General features: G+C 38.6%; 1 protein-coding gene across 1 annotated transcript in view; it reads right to left on the bottom strand.

Annotated features, from left to right (window-relative positions):
* Smp_130640 (hypothetical protein flj40251 (C02 family)) overlaps nucleotides 1-15,360 on the bottom strand; it is a gene marked incomplete at both ends in the record, with an annotated part of 83,958 nt that overhangs the window by 10,494 nt on the left and 58,104 nt on the right. Inside the window, 5 exons of the mRNA XM_018788939.1 lie at nucleotides 804-1,084; nucleotides 2,622-2,987; nucleotides 3,021-3,298; nucleotides 5,596-5,626; nucleotides 12,170-12,232. Coding sequence (XP_018654432.1) covers nucleotides 804-1,084; nucleotides 2,622-2,987; nucleotides 3,021-3,298; nucleotides 5,596-5,626; nucleotides 12,170-12,232 — 1,019 coding nt within the window. The remainder of the gene's footprint in view (nucleotides 1-803; nucleotides 1,085-2,621; nucleotides 2,988-3,020; nucleotides 3,299-5,595; nucleotides 5,627-12,169; nucleotides 12,233-15,360) is intronic.

The raw sequence follows: 15,360 nt of genomic DNA, 5'->3' as shown, positions 1-15,360 counted from the left end.
AGGTCAACTGGACGGGTCCTTAAGACTAGTGTCTAAAGTATTAATCAGAGAACCATGGAAAGCTAGATAGCAGTTGACAGTCATTTATTCATAACTTGCTTCTTCACAGAAGTAAACAATGTAGCTATAAGGAATTGATAATAGGGACTTCAAATTCAATAAACTGGAATATACCCTATAATAATCATCATATGTTTACTAGTTACTAACTTTAAGAGGTAATTCCTGGAATTCAAATTAAAACCTATAACCTGTAGAATTCAGTTATGTTAAGCGTGAAACAAATGTCACTAATACAATGGATAATGATTGTAAAATATTACGAATTGACTGAAGGAAGAAATCAGGAAGAATCACTGGAAGTGGATAAGACATACATTGAGGAAAGCATCCAACTGAGTCACAAGGCAATCCCTCACATGGATTCCTGAAGGCCAAAGGAAAAGAGGAAGACTAAAGAACACATTCCTTCGAGAAAAAGAAACAGATATGAAAAGAATGAACAACAACTGGATAGAACTAGAAAGGAAGGCTCAAGAAAGAATGTGTTGGAGAATGTTGGTCGACTGCCTATGCTACATTGGGGGGAGGGGGGTAACAGGTGTAAGTAAGTAAGCAAAAACATAAACCTTTAAATCCAAAGGTTAAGGGCCCTCTCAGAGACTTGGATTTCCCTATGTTCAGTCATGGAAGTTCTCTGTTGATAGGTCACATATTAGGATGAAGTAATTGTTCAAGGTTCCCTAGTTTAATAATGATTCCCTTAGCAACCAATATTGATTAAGAAAGTTACTATAACTTACTATAATTCTACGTCGAAACAATAAATTTTTTAAATTTGGTTCATAATAATCTTCTAATTCAATAGTATAAAAATTTGAACATAAATTCAATGTTGTACCTATTGGTTTAGGTAGATTTTCATTACCGATGATACCTGGTCCTAATAATTGTAAATTCCATTTACCACTTGGAATTGGTGCTAGGGGATTATTAACTATACCCAATAAACTATAACCATGATGATTTACTTTAAGATTTAACCAACTATAAGGATATTCAATGGATGGTTGAATAATTTCACCTAAAATATAAAAGAAAAGAGAATGTTCAATTGATTATTAATAATGGATGATTTAAGATAGTTTTTATAGATATTAGATGTACTACTGACGTGTGGGAGGGCAAAATCTGACTCACACATCCTCGTCTTGCCACCTGTAACATGGTAACCATCCGATGTACGAACATAAGCGGTAATGAGGGTGGTGGAGATCGGCTTAATCAACCACTTAGCTAATACCTGAGAACGATTATGAATGCTACAAAGAGTCATTTGCATAATTATTGAGGGTTTAAAAGAGTGGTAAAAAAAATGAGTCTGCCCAAACAGAAATGACGAAAAAATGGGTTGTGAGTGTTATGTAATGGTTTTGCGTAAGTATTGCAGAAACAGCTATCCCGCCGCGGTAGTTGTACCGTGCTTCTATGTAGCGCTCTTCTCCAGAAGGGCCTACTAGTTTTCACCATTCTTTATGGCTGGAAGGGGCAATTAAAAAAAGATTTCATATCTGATAATAATGGATGATTTAAGATATTTTTCTTGATATTAGATGTACTACTGTAGTGTAGGTTACTTATATTCACATATTGCACAGCAGTTTGCTCTGTTCTACTTTACGGCTGTGAAACATGGCCATTAAGAGTAGAAGATACTCGTAAGTTATCACTATTTGACCACAGATGTCTTAGAAATATTGCTCGCATCTGCTGGAATCACCGGTTAAGTAATAAAGGTTAGACGCCAGAGTATTAGGGAATGATGGTAAATCAGTTGATGAGGTCATGAATCTTCATCGACTGAGGTGGTTGAGCCATGCTGACTAGTACTGGTGATGTTTGGAAGAGAATTAGGGGCGGCTAAACCAAAACGTGGCATCAGTGCTTGAAGTCACTAAACTCTAGTCTGAACCATGTTGATAGATGCAGACTACTTGGTTGGGGTCCGCGTGACTATCTTAACCAATGGTTGGAGACCCTAGTGACATGGCTAAGAATCGATCACAATGGCGTAGGTGTATACACTCCCTGTCTTCCCTTAGACTATAAGATTAAAATTAATTCATCTGTTTCTTTCTTCCTGTAATATATCCTCATATACAACCTTTCTTTTATATATAACCACCATTAAATTAACTACTTTTATGTATTCGGTGTTCATCTTGTTGAGCTAATAAGGTATGGCAACTTGAACCGATGCATATTTACCTGATTCCACATTGTAGCTGACTGACTGACTGATGTCAGAATTACTAAAAAACTAGATAAGGCTAGGTGACTCAATGTTAACATTCTTCTATCATACGAGCTACTTAAATAGATCCATCAATTGAAGCTAGACTAACATGGATAACCTGGGAGCATTGGACGGACGTTTCGTCCTATTATGGGACTCCTCAGTGGTGCGTATCCACGATGCCGCTTCGCGAGATTCGAACCCAGGACCTATCATCGCTTAACCACTAGATCACTGAGCCGGTATCCAGTGATCAATTAACCAATCAAACTATTTACATAAGATAACTATATACTACTTATATAAGTAGTTTACTCAAACTTACCATTATCATTATTTATCAATAGAATGTAACTATTTGATACAGTCGTTTTTAAACGAAATGAATATTTTACTTCTTCTTCATTAATCATTACTTCATTCTTTAACATTGTTGATGAATAAATACAATCCCTAAATAATAAATGGATCCAATCTTTATGAAATGATTCATCCATATTGGTGAATTGAGATTCTCCTGTATGATGCATTAAATAAGGTGATGGAATTTCTGAATAGTTACCAGAATATTCTTTAATACTTAAATAGGAATTCAAATCTTTATAAAATTTACTTTGTAGATCAGAATCATCATTATTGGTAAGAATTAATTTTTCAATTATTTGATTTCCCGCTTCAAATTGAATTTGACCTTGTTGTAATAGATTTAAACAATTCATCCAACCAATAGATAAACGTTTAATTCTTAATAAAGATACTTTATGTAGAAACCGATTGTCTATAGTAGTAGTATTGGTAGTAGTATGTTGATTGATATTTGACTTATTATGAGAATGGATAATAGATAATAAAGTTTCTATCATATAATTTGGTTGATTTAAACGAGTTGCATTTCGTATACGATAACCACGAAATAATGATTGTATACGTACTATAGCAACTAATATATCCGGATCAATTGGTTGATTCCAACGACTTATAATTGTTTCTTCGATTGGATTACTGTAAACATAAAAAGAAGAGTTATTGATGAGATTATAATTGATTGATGAACTTGTAGGGCCAGTGAAATGTGGTTGAACCCTAGTCAAATCATCCGGCAGTTGGGTCATTAAATATCGAATAGATCAGCGATCTCCGTCAAGGTCAAGGATAATCAACGCGCATTAGTTAATCATACGCTATGGACTAGCCTATGCGGTAGTGGTTCTACTTTCGCTTGTATCGACTTTAATTAATATATTCCTGTAATAACGTCCTTTGTGTTGTACAGTCTTCAGATACACCGATGGTGCAATCCACGTAAGGTGCTAATCGCGAAGTGTGACTTCGAAGTTAGCTTGTTCGTTACACTGTTCCCGTCTAACTCGAGTAGGCCTCTAATCATTCGACATAGATCATCAATGTTGATGATCTACAAACCAATCAGATATAAGATAACAGGTCTTTGCTTTTAGCTCAGAATTCATTCATCCATTTGGTTAAATAGAGTTTGGGCATTATAGCTGAAGTCGGTCCCTAACCTTCATAATTAATTTATAACCCTTATTTGGTCCTAGTTATTAGGTGGACACTCTCAAAGTCAATTTAGCGTTACTCAAAGGTTGTCTATAAATTACAGCCTCACTAAGTTATTTTGTTCAATATAAACTGTTAGTGGATGAGTAGAGTTATGTTATCAAACATAAATTCAAGATCTTTGATCAGTAGATCAAGTCAGTTCTCATACAATCAAAGTTTGGACTAAAACAAGAGAATACTATGTGATTAATCATAAGTAATAGTGTTAAACTTATAGGTCATATGGTCATATAAGTAATATATGTACTTGATAAGAAGGGGATGATAAGAAGATGAAGTTAGTTAGGGCAATATTTTCCGCATAGTTCAAAGCGTGAGTCCATTGAAGTTGGACCACCAGGGAAAACTTGGAAGCACTGGAAGGCTGTTTCGTCCTATTGTGGGACTCCTCAGTGGCAGTGCGCACCCACGACGTAGCCTCGCGAGATTCGAACCCAGGACCTACCAGTTTTCCCTGGTGGTCTAGCTTCAACTGACTCACGCCTTCAACTATGAAAATACTAAATCTCCACAAAACCCCTTCTGATAACAATATTTTTTTATCAATTCATTAGGAACTTTGGTCAGAGTGTGAACTACATTTGAGGTAACCATGTTTATCGTATCAATTCAGTATAAACCTTGTTCTATATGACAAGTGTGAACTCTAGTTTATTGTGACAATTTTATTCCCTGTAATAACTCAGGTAAACTACATTTATTGTATGTGTTTCTACGGTAACTGTATTTACCTCCGCCCTTATGTATTATAAATTTAGTAACTAAGTGATTGTATTATATAGTTGGATTCATGAGTCAATCGAAGCTAGACCACAATTGAAAACCTACAAGCACTGGACGACTTCAAGAGGTACTTCCTAGAGTTCTAGTGAGAACCAGTGACAGGGTCTCTTGGAAGATAGTAACTCACTGAACACAATGGTGGATGTGTCGCTCAATTTCATGGGTCGGTTAAAGTTAGACATTAACACCGTTGGATGCCGGCCAGCTCAGTGGTCTCGAGGTTAAAAACTCGCGCGAGAGACTGATAGGTTCTGGGTTCGAATCTCGTGAGGTGGGACCGTGGATGTACACTGCTGAGGAGTCCCGTAATAGGACGAAACGGTCGTCCAGTGCTTCCAGGTTTCCCATGGTGGTCTAGCTTCAATCGACTCATGAATTCAACCATAAAATCACTACAATATCCACAAAACCCCTTCTGATTGTATTATAGTCTAAAGATGATGTGATTTTAAGATTTGTTTGGAGACGGGTTTTTGAAAAGAGTCAGTTAATTTTCAGTCTTTCATGTTTTCACTTTGCGTCGTGAAATTGTAGTGGATCAGAGAACTGCAATGGTTCCGGATTATCAAGTGGAGGCAGTAAGTCTTTGGACTCAACAAAGTTGATACGTACATAACACCGACAACTCCCCATATTTAATAGTTTGCTATCCAGTTACAACAGCGCCGATGGACTCAATTTTATAGTTATCATAGTGATAAAGTGTATAGGTAAAGTGCTTTTCGCATATATTACACGTTTTCTACCGTGTTCAAGCTGCTGTGTAGTTCTAGCTTGGGGGTTACGAGACTAGCTTAGCATCCGACTATAACGTTCAGTTAGCAAGACTTATCATAAACAAAGAATCATATCAACTTCATTCATTCACTTATCAAAGAGGGAACACTTTTTTTTTCATTGCACTGATTTTATACAAAACACGAAAATCAACTCACATTTTAACTGATTGATTAGCTTTCTCTCCACCTATTAAAAAGAAAAATTGATAGATATAATAATAATATTACTGTGAGTAGTATTAGTTAGCAGTAGTAGTGGTAGTAACTCCGCCTGTAGCTCCTCCAGGGGCTACTGCCGGTCCCAAGCCCGGGTAAAGGAGGAGGGTTGGGCATGGGGTTAGCGACCCCATCCCGTAGAAAATCAACTCGCTAAAAAACGCTAACCAGAAAAAATCATTCAAACCATTCAAACTCTGCCCTGGGAGTAGAAGGAAAAATGACGTCTCATGATGAAAGCCGAGTTCCTTCGGAAGTCATGAGGCCGATGCACCTTCTTACAACCAGAGCGACAATTTTTATAGGTACATGGAATGTCCGGACAATGTGGGAGACCGGCAGAGTCTTCCAAATTTCTGCGGAAATGAGGAAATACAACCTGGAAGTGCTTGGAATCAGCGAAACACATTGGACGCAGGTTGGACAACAACGACTGTCTTCAGGAGAACTTCTGTTATACTCCGGTCATGAAGAAGAAAATGCCCCACATACACAAGGAGTGGCACTGATGCTGTCTAGAAAAGCACAAAATGCACTTATAGGATGGGAATCTCATGGACCGAGGATCATCAAAGCCTCCTTCAAAACAAAGAGAGAGGGCATTACAATGAACATCATCCAATGCTATGCGCCGACCAACGACTACGATGAAGACGCTAAAAACCAATTCTACGATAGGCTGCAGTCAATCTTCGAGAAGTGCCCAACCAAGGACCTGACCATTCTGATGGGAGATTTCAATGCCAAGGTTGGAAAGGACAACACTGGATACGAAGACGTCATGGGACAACATGGAATGGGAGGAAGGAACGAAAACGGTGAGAGATTTGCAAACCTATGTGCCTTCAATAAACTGGTCATAGGTGGCACCATATTCCCACACAAAAACATACACAAAGCCACTTGGATTTCACCGGATCACACTACACAAAATCAAATCGACCATGTCTGCATCAACAAAAAGTTCAGGAGGACGATGGAGGATGTGAGAACCAGAAGAGAAGCTGATATAGCATCCGATCACCATTTGCTGGTCGCCAAGATGAAACTAAAACTCAAGAAGCACTGGACAATGGCGCGGACAACATCACAAAAGTTTAACACGCCCTTTCTTCGAGATGCTGACAAACTCAACGAATTTAACATAGCCCTCAGCAACAGGTTCGAGGCCTTTCATTCCCTACTCAATGGAGAGGGAACCACCATAGAGAGCAGCTGGAAAGGTATCAAGGAGGCAATCGTTTCAACATGTCAGGAGGTTCTGGGCCAAAAGAAGCACCATCACAAGGAATGGATCACTGTTGGTACACTGGATAAGATTGAAGAAAGAAGGAACAAGAAGGCAGCAATCAATATCAGCCGAACAAGAGCAGAAAAAGCCAAGGCACAAGCCGAATACACAGAGGCAAACAAGCAAGTGAAGAGGAGCATCAGGACCGACAAACGTAAATATGTGGAAGATTTAGCGATGACAGCGGAAAAGGCTGCAAGAGAGGGAAACATGAGACAACTGTATGATACAACAAAGAAACTTGCTGGAAATTACCGTCAACCAGAAAGACCAGTGAAAAACAAGGAAGGCAAAGTAATCAACGATATTGAAGAACAACGAAACAGGTGGGTAGAACACTTCAAGGAACTCTTGAATCGACCAGCTCCACTGAACCCACCCAACATCGAAGCAGCACCCACAGACCTCCCAATCGATATTGGCCCACCAACAATTGAAGAGATCAGCATGGCCATTAGACAAATCAAGAGTGGCAAAACAGCGGGACCAGACAACATCCCGGCAGAGGCACTGAAAGCAAATGTAACAGCAACTGCCAAGATACTCCACATCCTCTTCAGTAAGATTTGGGACGAAGAACATGTACCAACAGACTGGAAAGAAGGACTTCTCATCAAGATACCAAAGAAAGGCGATCTGAGCAAGTGCGACAACTACAGGGGCATCACTCTCCTCTCAATACCAGGAAAAGTCTTCAACAGAGTATTGTTAAACAGGATGAAGGATTCCGTGGACGCTCAACTTCGAGATCAACAAGCTGGATTTCGTAAGGATAGATCGTGCACAGATCAAATCGCAACTCTACGTATCATTGTGGAACAATCAATCGAATGGAATTCATCACTCTACATCAACTTCATCGACTACGAGAAGGCATTTGATAGCGTGGACAGGACGACACTATGGAAGCTTCTTCGACACTACGGCGTGCCTGAGAAGATAGTCAACATCATACGGAACTCCTATGATGGACTAAACTGCCAAATCGTCCACGGAGGACAACTCACCGACTCGTTCGAGATAAAGACCGGTGTTAGGCAAGGTTGCCTACTCTCACCCTTTCTCTTTCTCCTGGTGATCGACTGGATCATGAAGACGTCAACATCTGGAGGAATGCACAGGATATAGTGGACAGGCAGGATGCAGCTTGACGATTTAGACTTCGCGGATGATCTGGCTCTTCTATCACAAACGCAACAACAAATGCAGGAGAAAACGACCAGTGTAGCAGCAGCCTCAGCAGCAGTAGGTCTCAATATAAACAAAGGGAAAAGCAAGACTCTCCGATACAATACAATATGCACCAATCCAATTACACTTGACGGAGAAGCTTTGGAGGATGTGGAAATCTTTACATATCTGGGCAGCATCATTGATGAACACGGTAGATCTGATGCAGATGTGAAGACGCGGATCGGCAAAGCAAGAGCAGCATACCTACAGCTGAAAAACATCTGGAGCTCAAAACAATTGTCAACCAACACCAAGGTTAGAATTTTCAATACAAATGTCAAGACAGTTCTTCTGTATGGGGCAGAGACGTGGAGAACTACGAAAGCCATTATCCAGAAGATACAAGTGTTTATTAACAGCTGTCTACGCAAGATACTTCGGATCCGATGGCCAGACACTATCAGCAACAAGTTTCTGTGGGAGACAACAAACCAGATTCCAGCGGAGGAAGAAATCAGGAAGAAGCGCTGGAAGTGGATTGGGCACACTTTGAGGAAATCACCCAATTGTGTCACAAGACAAGCCCTCACATGGAATCCTGAAGGTCGAAGGAGAAGAGGAAGACCAAAGAACACATTACGCCGAGAAATAGAGACAGACATGAGAAGAATGAACAAGAACTGGAAAGAACTAGAAAAGAAGGCCCAGGACAGAGTGGGTTGGAGAATGCTGGTCGGCGGCCTATGCTCCATTGGGAGTAACAGGCGTAAGTAAGTAAGTAAGTAAGTAGTGGTAGTAGTAGTAGTAGTAGTGTAGTGAACAGAACACGACTGGGGACAATCGAATGTATTTAAGCAAAGATTACAGACTATCTCAGTAAATTCTGATAACCAAGAGATGAACAGTTAATTTGCAAATTAACAACCAATAGCTTCAATCTTCACTGTTTCTTCTCTAATTCCATTGCTCATGCATTTCCCAAACGATTGCGCTTCGTTTCAGTTCTTTCCTCATCGGTCTTCTGCCAAAATACATTCTATGTCTGACCAACACCATATACTACTTATATGGATATAAGTAGACCACACCACAGTAGTAGTGGTAGTAGTAGTAGTAGTAGTAGTAGTAGTGGTAGTAGTAGTAGATCACCACTATAACTTCACTCCACTATTGTTTCTATTCCAATTGATTCATTTATATATTACGTTCATTCTTAATCTAATGTAATTTAGTAAAACACTAACAAATCTGTTTCTCAGTTATGAATCTACTATGTTTGAAAATATGTCGAGATCACCTAAATCAATGAACGGAACAAAGACTCAGAGACACAATCACAAGACAGCTAAATTATTCTAATACATCCCAGCTCCGTTAACTAGAGAGAGAAGTTTAGGTTCAGATATGGGAAATTATATTCCACAAACATCCAAAAGCACGAACAACAACAAGCACAAGCGTATATATACAGCATAAATATGTCCTTGGGAAACGTCACAAAATAGCATATTAAAAGAGGTAACCGACCAATGATATCTAGGATCCTATCAAAAGGGGAATTACAACTTGAAGGTAAGAATGATGCAGTCTTTTTCAACTATGACATACGAGTTCACAGTGATGTCTATGAAGTGTACAAATCTGAAACTGAATGTGAATGGATTAATTACAAAGCCCTAAAACTGAACGTTCAAAATGATACATTATTTCAATCATTGTAAAAGTTGTTAAATTTGTGAGTGGTGGTTATTAGCTGGAGGCTTTAAACACATATTTAAGGAAGCGGAAAAGAGGAAGGACAAAGAATATATTACGTCGGAAAATAGAAGCAGATATGAAAAGAATGAATGTTAACTGGAACGAACTGGAAAGGATTGGTGGGCGGCTTATGCTCCTCCACGTAGGGTAACAGGCGTAAGTAAGTATCACTTAGATAAAAGATTTGACCGGTAGAATTGGAAATGAAAAGGATGTTCATTCTTTCAGATAGTAATGTTATAACTGAAATCATATAATGATAACGGTAATAACCCATCCAATTCAGAATTTTCTAAGGATTACAAGTGTTTTCTGAGGTAAATAATAATCTCAAAGACTGAATCCATGGACACTTTTTGGGGATTATCTCATAGGAAGTACGATGTGTTACAATTTACAACCAATTTACCAAATATCCTCACTAAATATCGGGTAGAAACAATAAGCTTCGTACCTGTACAATGAATGAAGACTTGGGTAGGCAAAGTTAGCTTATTGTGTTGTAAAAAACCATACACTGTATTTGTAAAATATAAAGGCAATGCAGCGAATAGACCATTTAATCATCTTCCTGAGAATTTCATAGTCCTTTCATCTTTGTTTATAGTTCTGATTGATTTTTGTCTTATCTTCTTTTCATTTTCCTCTCCTGTCCGTAAGAATTCTACTTTCAATTCCTGATACATACTACTTATATCTGTCCGTATAAGTAGTACACATTATACTAGTAACTATTTAAAAAGATACCGACTAAAAGTGTTCAATAAACACCTTCTGAGTTTTAAATTTCTTAACATTTATAATTTACTGATAGAAAGAATTTCGAAAAGTGATGAAAATTAATAATATTTGGAAAATCTTTATGGTATCTAGAAAAAAACCTTCAATTGTGATTCGATTGATCCATTCTGTGTTGTATCGGAGAATCTTGCTTTTCCCTTTGTGTATGTTAAAGCATAAGCAGTCGACCAGAATTCTCCAACACATTCTGTCCTCAACGTTCCTTTCTAGTTCTATTCAGTTGTTGTTCATTCTTCTCATATCTGTTTCCATTTCTCGAAGGAATGTGTTCTTTCGTCTTCATCTTCTCCTTTGGACTTCAGGAATCCATGCGAGGGATCGCCTTGTGACTCAGTTGGATGCTTTCCTCAATGTGTGCCCTATCCACTTCCAAAGCTTCTTCCTGATTTCTTCGTCCACTGGGATCTGGTTTGTTCTCTCCCACAGTAGAATGTTGCTGATAGTATCTGGTGAACGGATCTGAAGTATTTTGCATAGACAACTGTTAATAAATGCTTGGTTCTTCTAAATGATGGCTTTCATAGTTCTCCACGTTTCCATCCCATATAGTAGAACTGTCTTCACATTTGTATTGGAAATTCTGATATTGGTGTTGGTTGACAATTGTTTTGAGTTTCAGATGTTCTTTAGTTGTAAATATGCTGCTCTTGCTTTGCCGATCCGCGTCTTCACATCTGCATCAGATCCACCGTGTTCGTCAATGATGCTGATATGACCAGATATGTAAAAGTTTTTACATCCTCAAAAGTTTCTCCGTCAAGCGTAATTTGATTGGTGCATGTTGAGTTGTATCGAAGAGTGTTGCTTTTCCTTTTTTGTATGTTGAAACCTACTTCTGCTGAGGCCGCTTCTACACTAGTTGCCTTCTACTGCATTTGTTGTTGCATGTGTGATAGAACAGCCATATCAACTGCGAAGTCTGAATCGTCCAGCTGCATCCTAGCTGTCCATTATATCTCGTGCGTCCATCCATATGTTTACGTCTTTACGATGCAGTCGATCACCAGGAGAAAGAGAAAGGGTCTTTACCTAAAACGAGTCAGCGAGTTGTCCTCCATGCACAATTTTCCAGTTTAATCCATCATAGGAATTCCGTATGATATTGAATATCTTCTCAGGCACACCGAAGTGTCGAAGAAGCCTCCATTGTGTTGTCCTGTCCACACTATCAGATGCTTTCTAGTAGTCAATGAAGTTGATGTAGAGTGATGAATTCCATTCAAATGATTGTTCCATTATGATCCGTAGTGTTGCGATTTGGTCTGTACATGATCGATCCTTAAGGAGTCCAGCCTATTGATCTCGAAGTTGGGCGTCTACGGAGTCCTTCATTCAGTTTAACAATACCGTGTAATCGAACGAAAACCATACCATGTTGAAAGCACCGGTTCTCGTCCACTAGATCATAACAAGAGTTTAATTATAGGCTTTATGAACAATAACTTATATAGAAATATGATCTATTTCAGTTCAAATCTATCTGATACTTACGTGAACTAAGTACTTTTGATTTTTGTTTTGTTATAGACACAGGAGGGGGATTGGAAACGGTTTCTGAAAAAGAATGATTTTTAAAAAAAGTCTTCTATGAAAATGAATTGATTTTTCTGGATATAATTCCTATGAATGTAAACTATATTTCTGTCATAGATGGATAGTGGATAGCAGTGGAATCCAGGATGCGCATTTCGTCCTAAACATCAATGGGAAGATTCAAACAAAACAGTACTAAATGAATTTAAACTTCACCCTATTGCACAAGCAAGTGACTATCAGGACTCAGTAGCTGAGTGGATAACACGATGATGTTTGAAGTGAACAGTACTGGGTTCGAGTCTCAGAGTGAACATCAACTTTGAGGTGTAGGAACATCCAGCTGACGAGTACCAAATAGGACGAAACGCGCGCCAAACTGGATTCCACTTCTAGCCACTATCCATCATTGTTTACCATGCCTGTGAATTTAGGCTATATCGAGGCAATACGCACAGTATGCACATATGCCAATTAGTGACTGATCAGTTTCAGTCCTAAACATCTATGGGAAGATTCAAACAAGCAATATCAAGTGATTTTATGTTTCTGTCATATTTTCTAAATAGTCATTAAAATCTGAAAAGATTACATAACCATTTCATTGTATTTCTTTTTGAACTCCATAGTATTATCTACTTCGACTAAGAAAAAGGAATATTTGGAAAGAAAGTTATTTCACTTGCTTACGCCGGTTACCACTTGTCGAGGAACATAGGCTGCACACAAGGATCTTTCTATCCAAAGTTATCATATAATTTATCTTATCGGTCTCTTGAACTACATTTAATTAATGAATCACCCACCATTCAACCTTGTACTGGACAATCCTTTCCAGTTCCTATTCATCCTTTTCATGTCAGCCTACGATTCCCGATGTATTGTGTTCTCGGGCCTTCCTCTTTTCCCCTTGCCTTCAGGATTCCAAGTTAGTGCTTGCCTCATGATGCAGTTTGATGACTTACCCAATATGTGTCCTATCTACTTCAAACGTCTCTTCATAATCTCCACTTCAGATGGAATCTGGTTTGTTCCCTCCCACAGTAGGCTGTTGTTGATGGTATCCAGTCAGCGGACATTTAGTATCTTTAGTAGACAATTGTTGATAAATACTTGTACCTTCTTGATGATGATTGCAGTAGTTCTCCACATTTCAGCTCCGTATAGTATAACTATCTTGACGTTCGTATTGAAGATTGAGACTTTGATATTGGTTGACAGTTGTTTTGGGTTCCATATGTTCTCCAATTGTAGAAATGCGGTTCTTGATTTGCCAATCCTTGCCTTTACGTCTGCGTCTTATCCTTCTTCTTCATTGATGATGTTTCTCGGGTATGTGGAAGATCCCAACCCTCCCAGAACTTCTCCATCAAGTGTGATCGGGTTGGTATTCTCCGTAATATATTTGAGAATGTTGCTTTTTCCCTTTTGTATGTTGAGGCCTGCCCAGCACAGTGTTGAATGGAGAGTGCTGGTGGGCGGCCTACGCTCCTCCACGAGGGGTTAGAAGCGTAATGAAGTAATTATATTGATGCCTACTCATAAAGAGGCTTCTGCTACACTAGTTTTCTTCGTCTGCATTTGTTCGTGTGTATGGGATAGTAATTTTAGTGCTCACCAATAATTTGCTTTTATATAAATACCCCATTTTTATTGTAAGAAAACAACAAACTCTTAACCGTCAATCTATATCTCTTAAGCTTCATGTTGAATAAGTAAAATCACATTTCATTGCCAGTCATTCTAAAATCAAGCAATAATTAAAAGTTATTTCAACCTCTTATGAGATTTCCCAGTAGTAAACACCTACGACCTCCAAACCCATTTAAAGTCAGTACCTTCACAACCTTTACCATCGTTGTTATCTATCTCACTTTCAACAACATTGAACTCCATAGATCATGGATTATAACTAGAGCTTCAGAAATCTATCTCAAGTTTGGCCGCCAGTAAGAACATAATTATTTTCGAAATGATGAAGAAGATCTACAGTTTATGTGGATACTTTTCTCATCGCTGAGTCCTCTGAGGTAAATGATCCAACCGAAGAACTCTTATTGTCATTTTGGAGAACATCAGTGAGTACTTCATGTAAAACAAGAATAGAACTTCCACGACTAATCTACTAGCTCAGATAATTCAACAACAAATGATTATGATTGTGTTAGGTCGGCTTACAATAAACTCTAGAGAGGCTCATAAAGAGACCAACCAATCAGCGATTAGTTAGAAGCTATGCTACTAAAATGCTACTAAAATAACAAGGTCCTGATTGGCTGTTAACATACTGTTACTATGGTATCTCAAGGTCTTTTAATTACTATAAAATCCCTATTTTTCTGTACATAGTGAACCTTGTAGTAAAGTGCTTCTCTGATACTCGTGTCTTCTCTCTGGTCGCTGAGTAGTGCTAGCCTGGGGTTATCCGAATAGCTAGGATCCGAATAAAGAGTTAAACCTACGAGACATAACAGTGGCGACGGGGATTTCGGCAAAAAAAAAACAATTGTTGTCGGGGTTTTTGGTACACAAAAAAACACAACATTTGTCGTCGAGGATTCTAGCAAAAAGAAATACAGCAAACGAGACGTGATTTGGGAATCAAACAAGCTGTAATAATTGCCGGTGAATTTTCGGAGTTATTATTATTATCAGCAGAAAAAAATGACGATTTCTTTAGAACAGGCGCTGATAATCTTAGAGCACCGGCAACAACAGATGCTAGCCTTCCAGCAGCAACTAATTGAAACAGTCTTGGACAAGTTTTTCAATAATGGTGCTAAAATGGCCGTCCCAGAAGAACGCCAAGTTGAGGGTTCAATTCCCTTTATATCTGATGGAAAATGCAAAATTGGTAAGTTGGCCGGTTCAGAGCAAGACAATATCTTGCCTAATGCACATGAAACTGTGACAGTATCAGATGAGCAAGAAAAAGAAGGTTCCGCAGACAACCCCCTTAGTCCAGAATCAGATGAAACACCAATAAGTCCGCCCATCTCTGACGACAAACTTACGTCAGAACAGAACTACAGTTTGCGTGATATTGGCCAAGAAAACTGGAAGAACGCATGTCCAGAAAATAACTGGAACAATACAGTTAACCAAATTGTGCCAAATGTGATTCGTAATCATGGGGAGACAGAAGTTTA

This window comes from Schistosoma mansoni, chromosome W, assembly GCF_000237925.1.
Source record: "Schistosoma mansoni strain Puerto Rico chromosome W, complete genome".
In the NCBI taxonomy this organism is placed as follows: Eukaryota; Metazoa; Platyhelminthes; class Trematoda; order Strigeidida; family Schistosomatidae; genus Schistosoma; species Schistosoma mansoni.
This window is presented reverse-complemented; position numbering and strand designations above follow the sequence as displayed.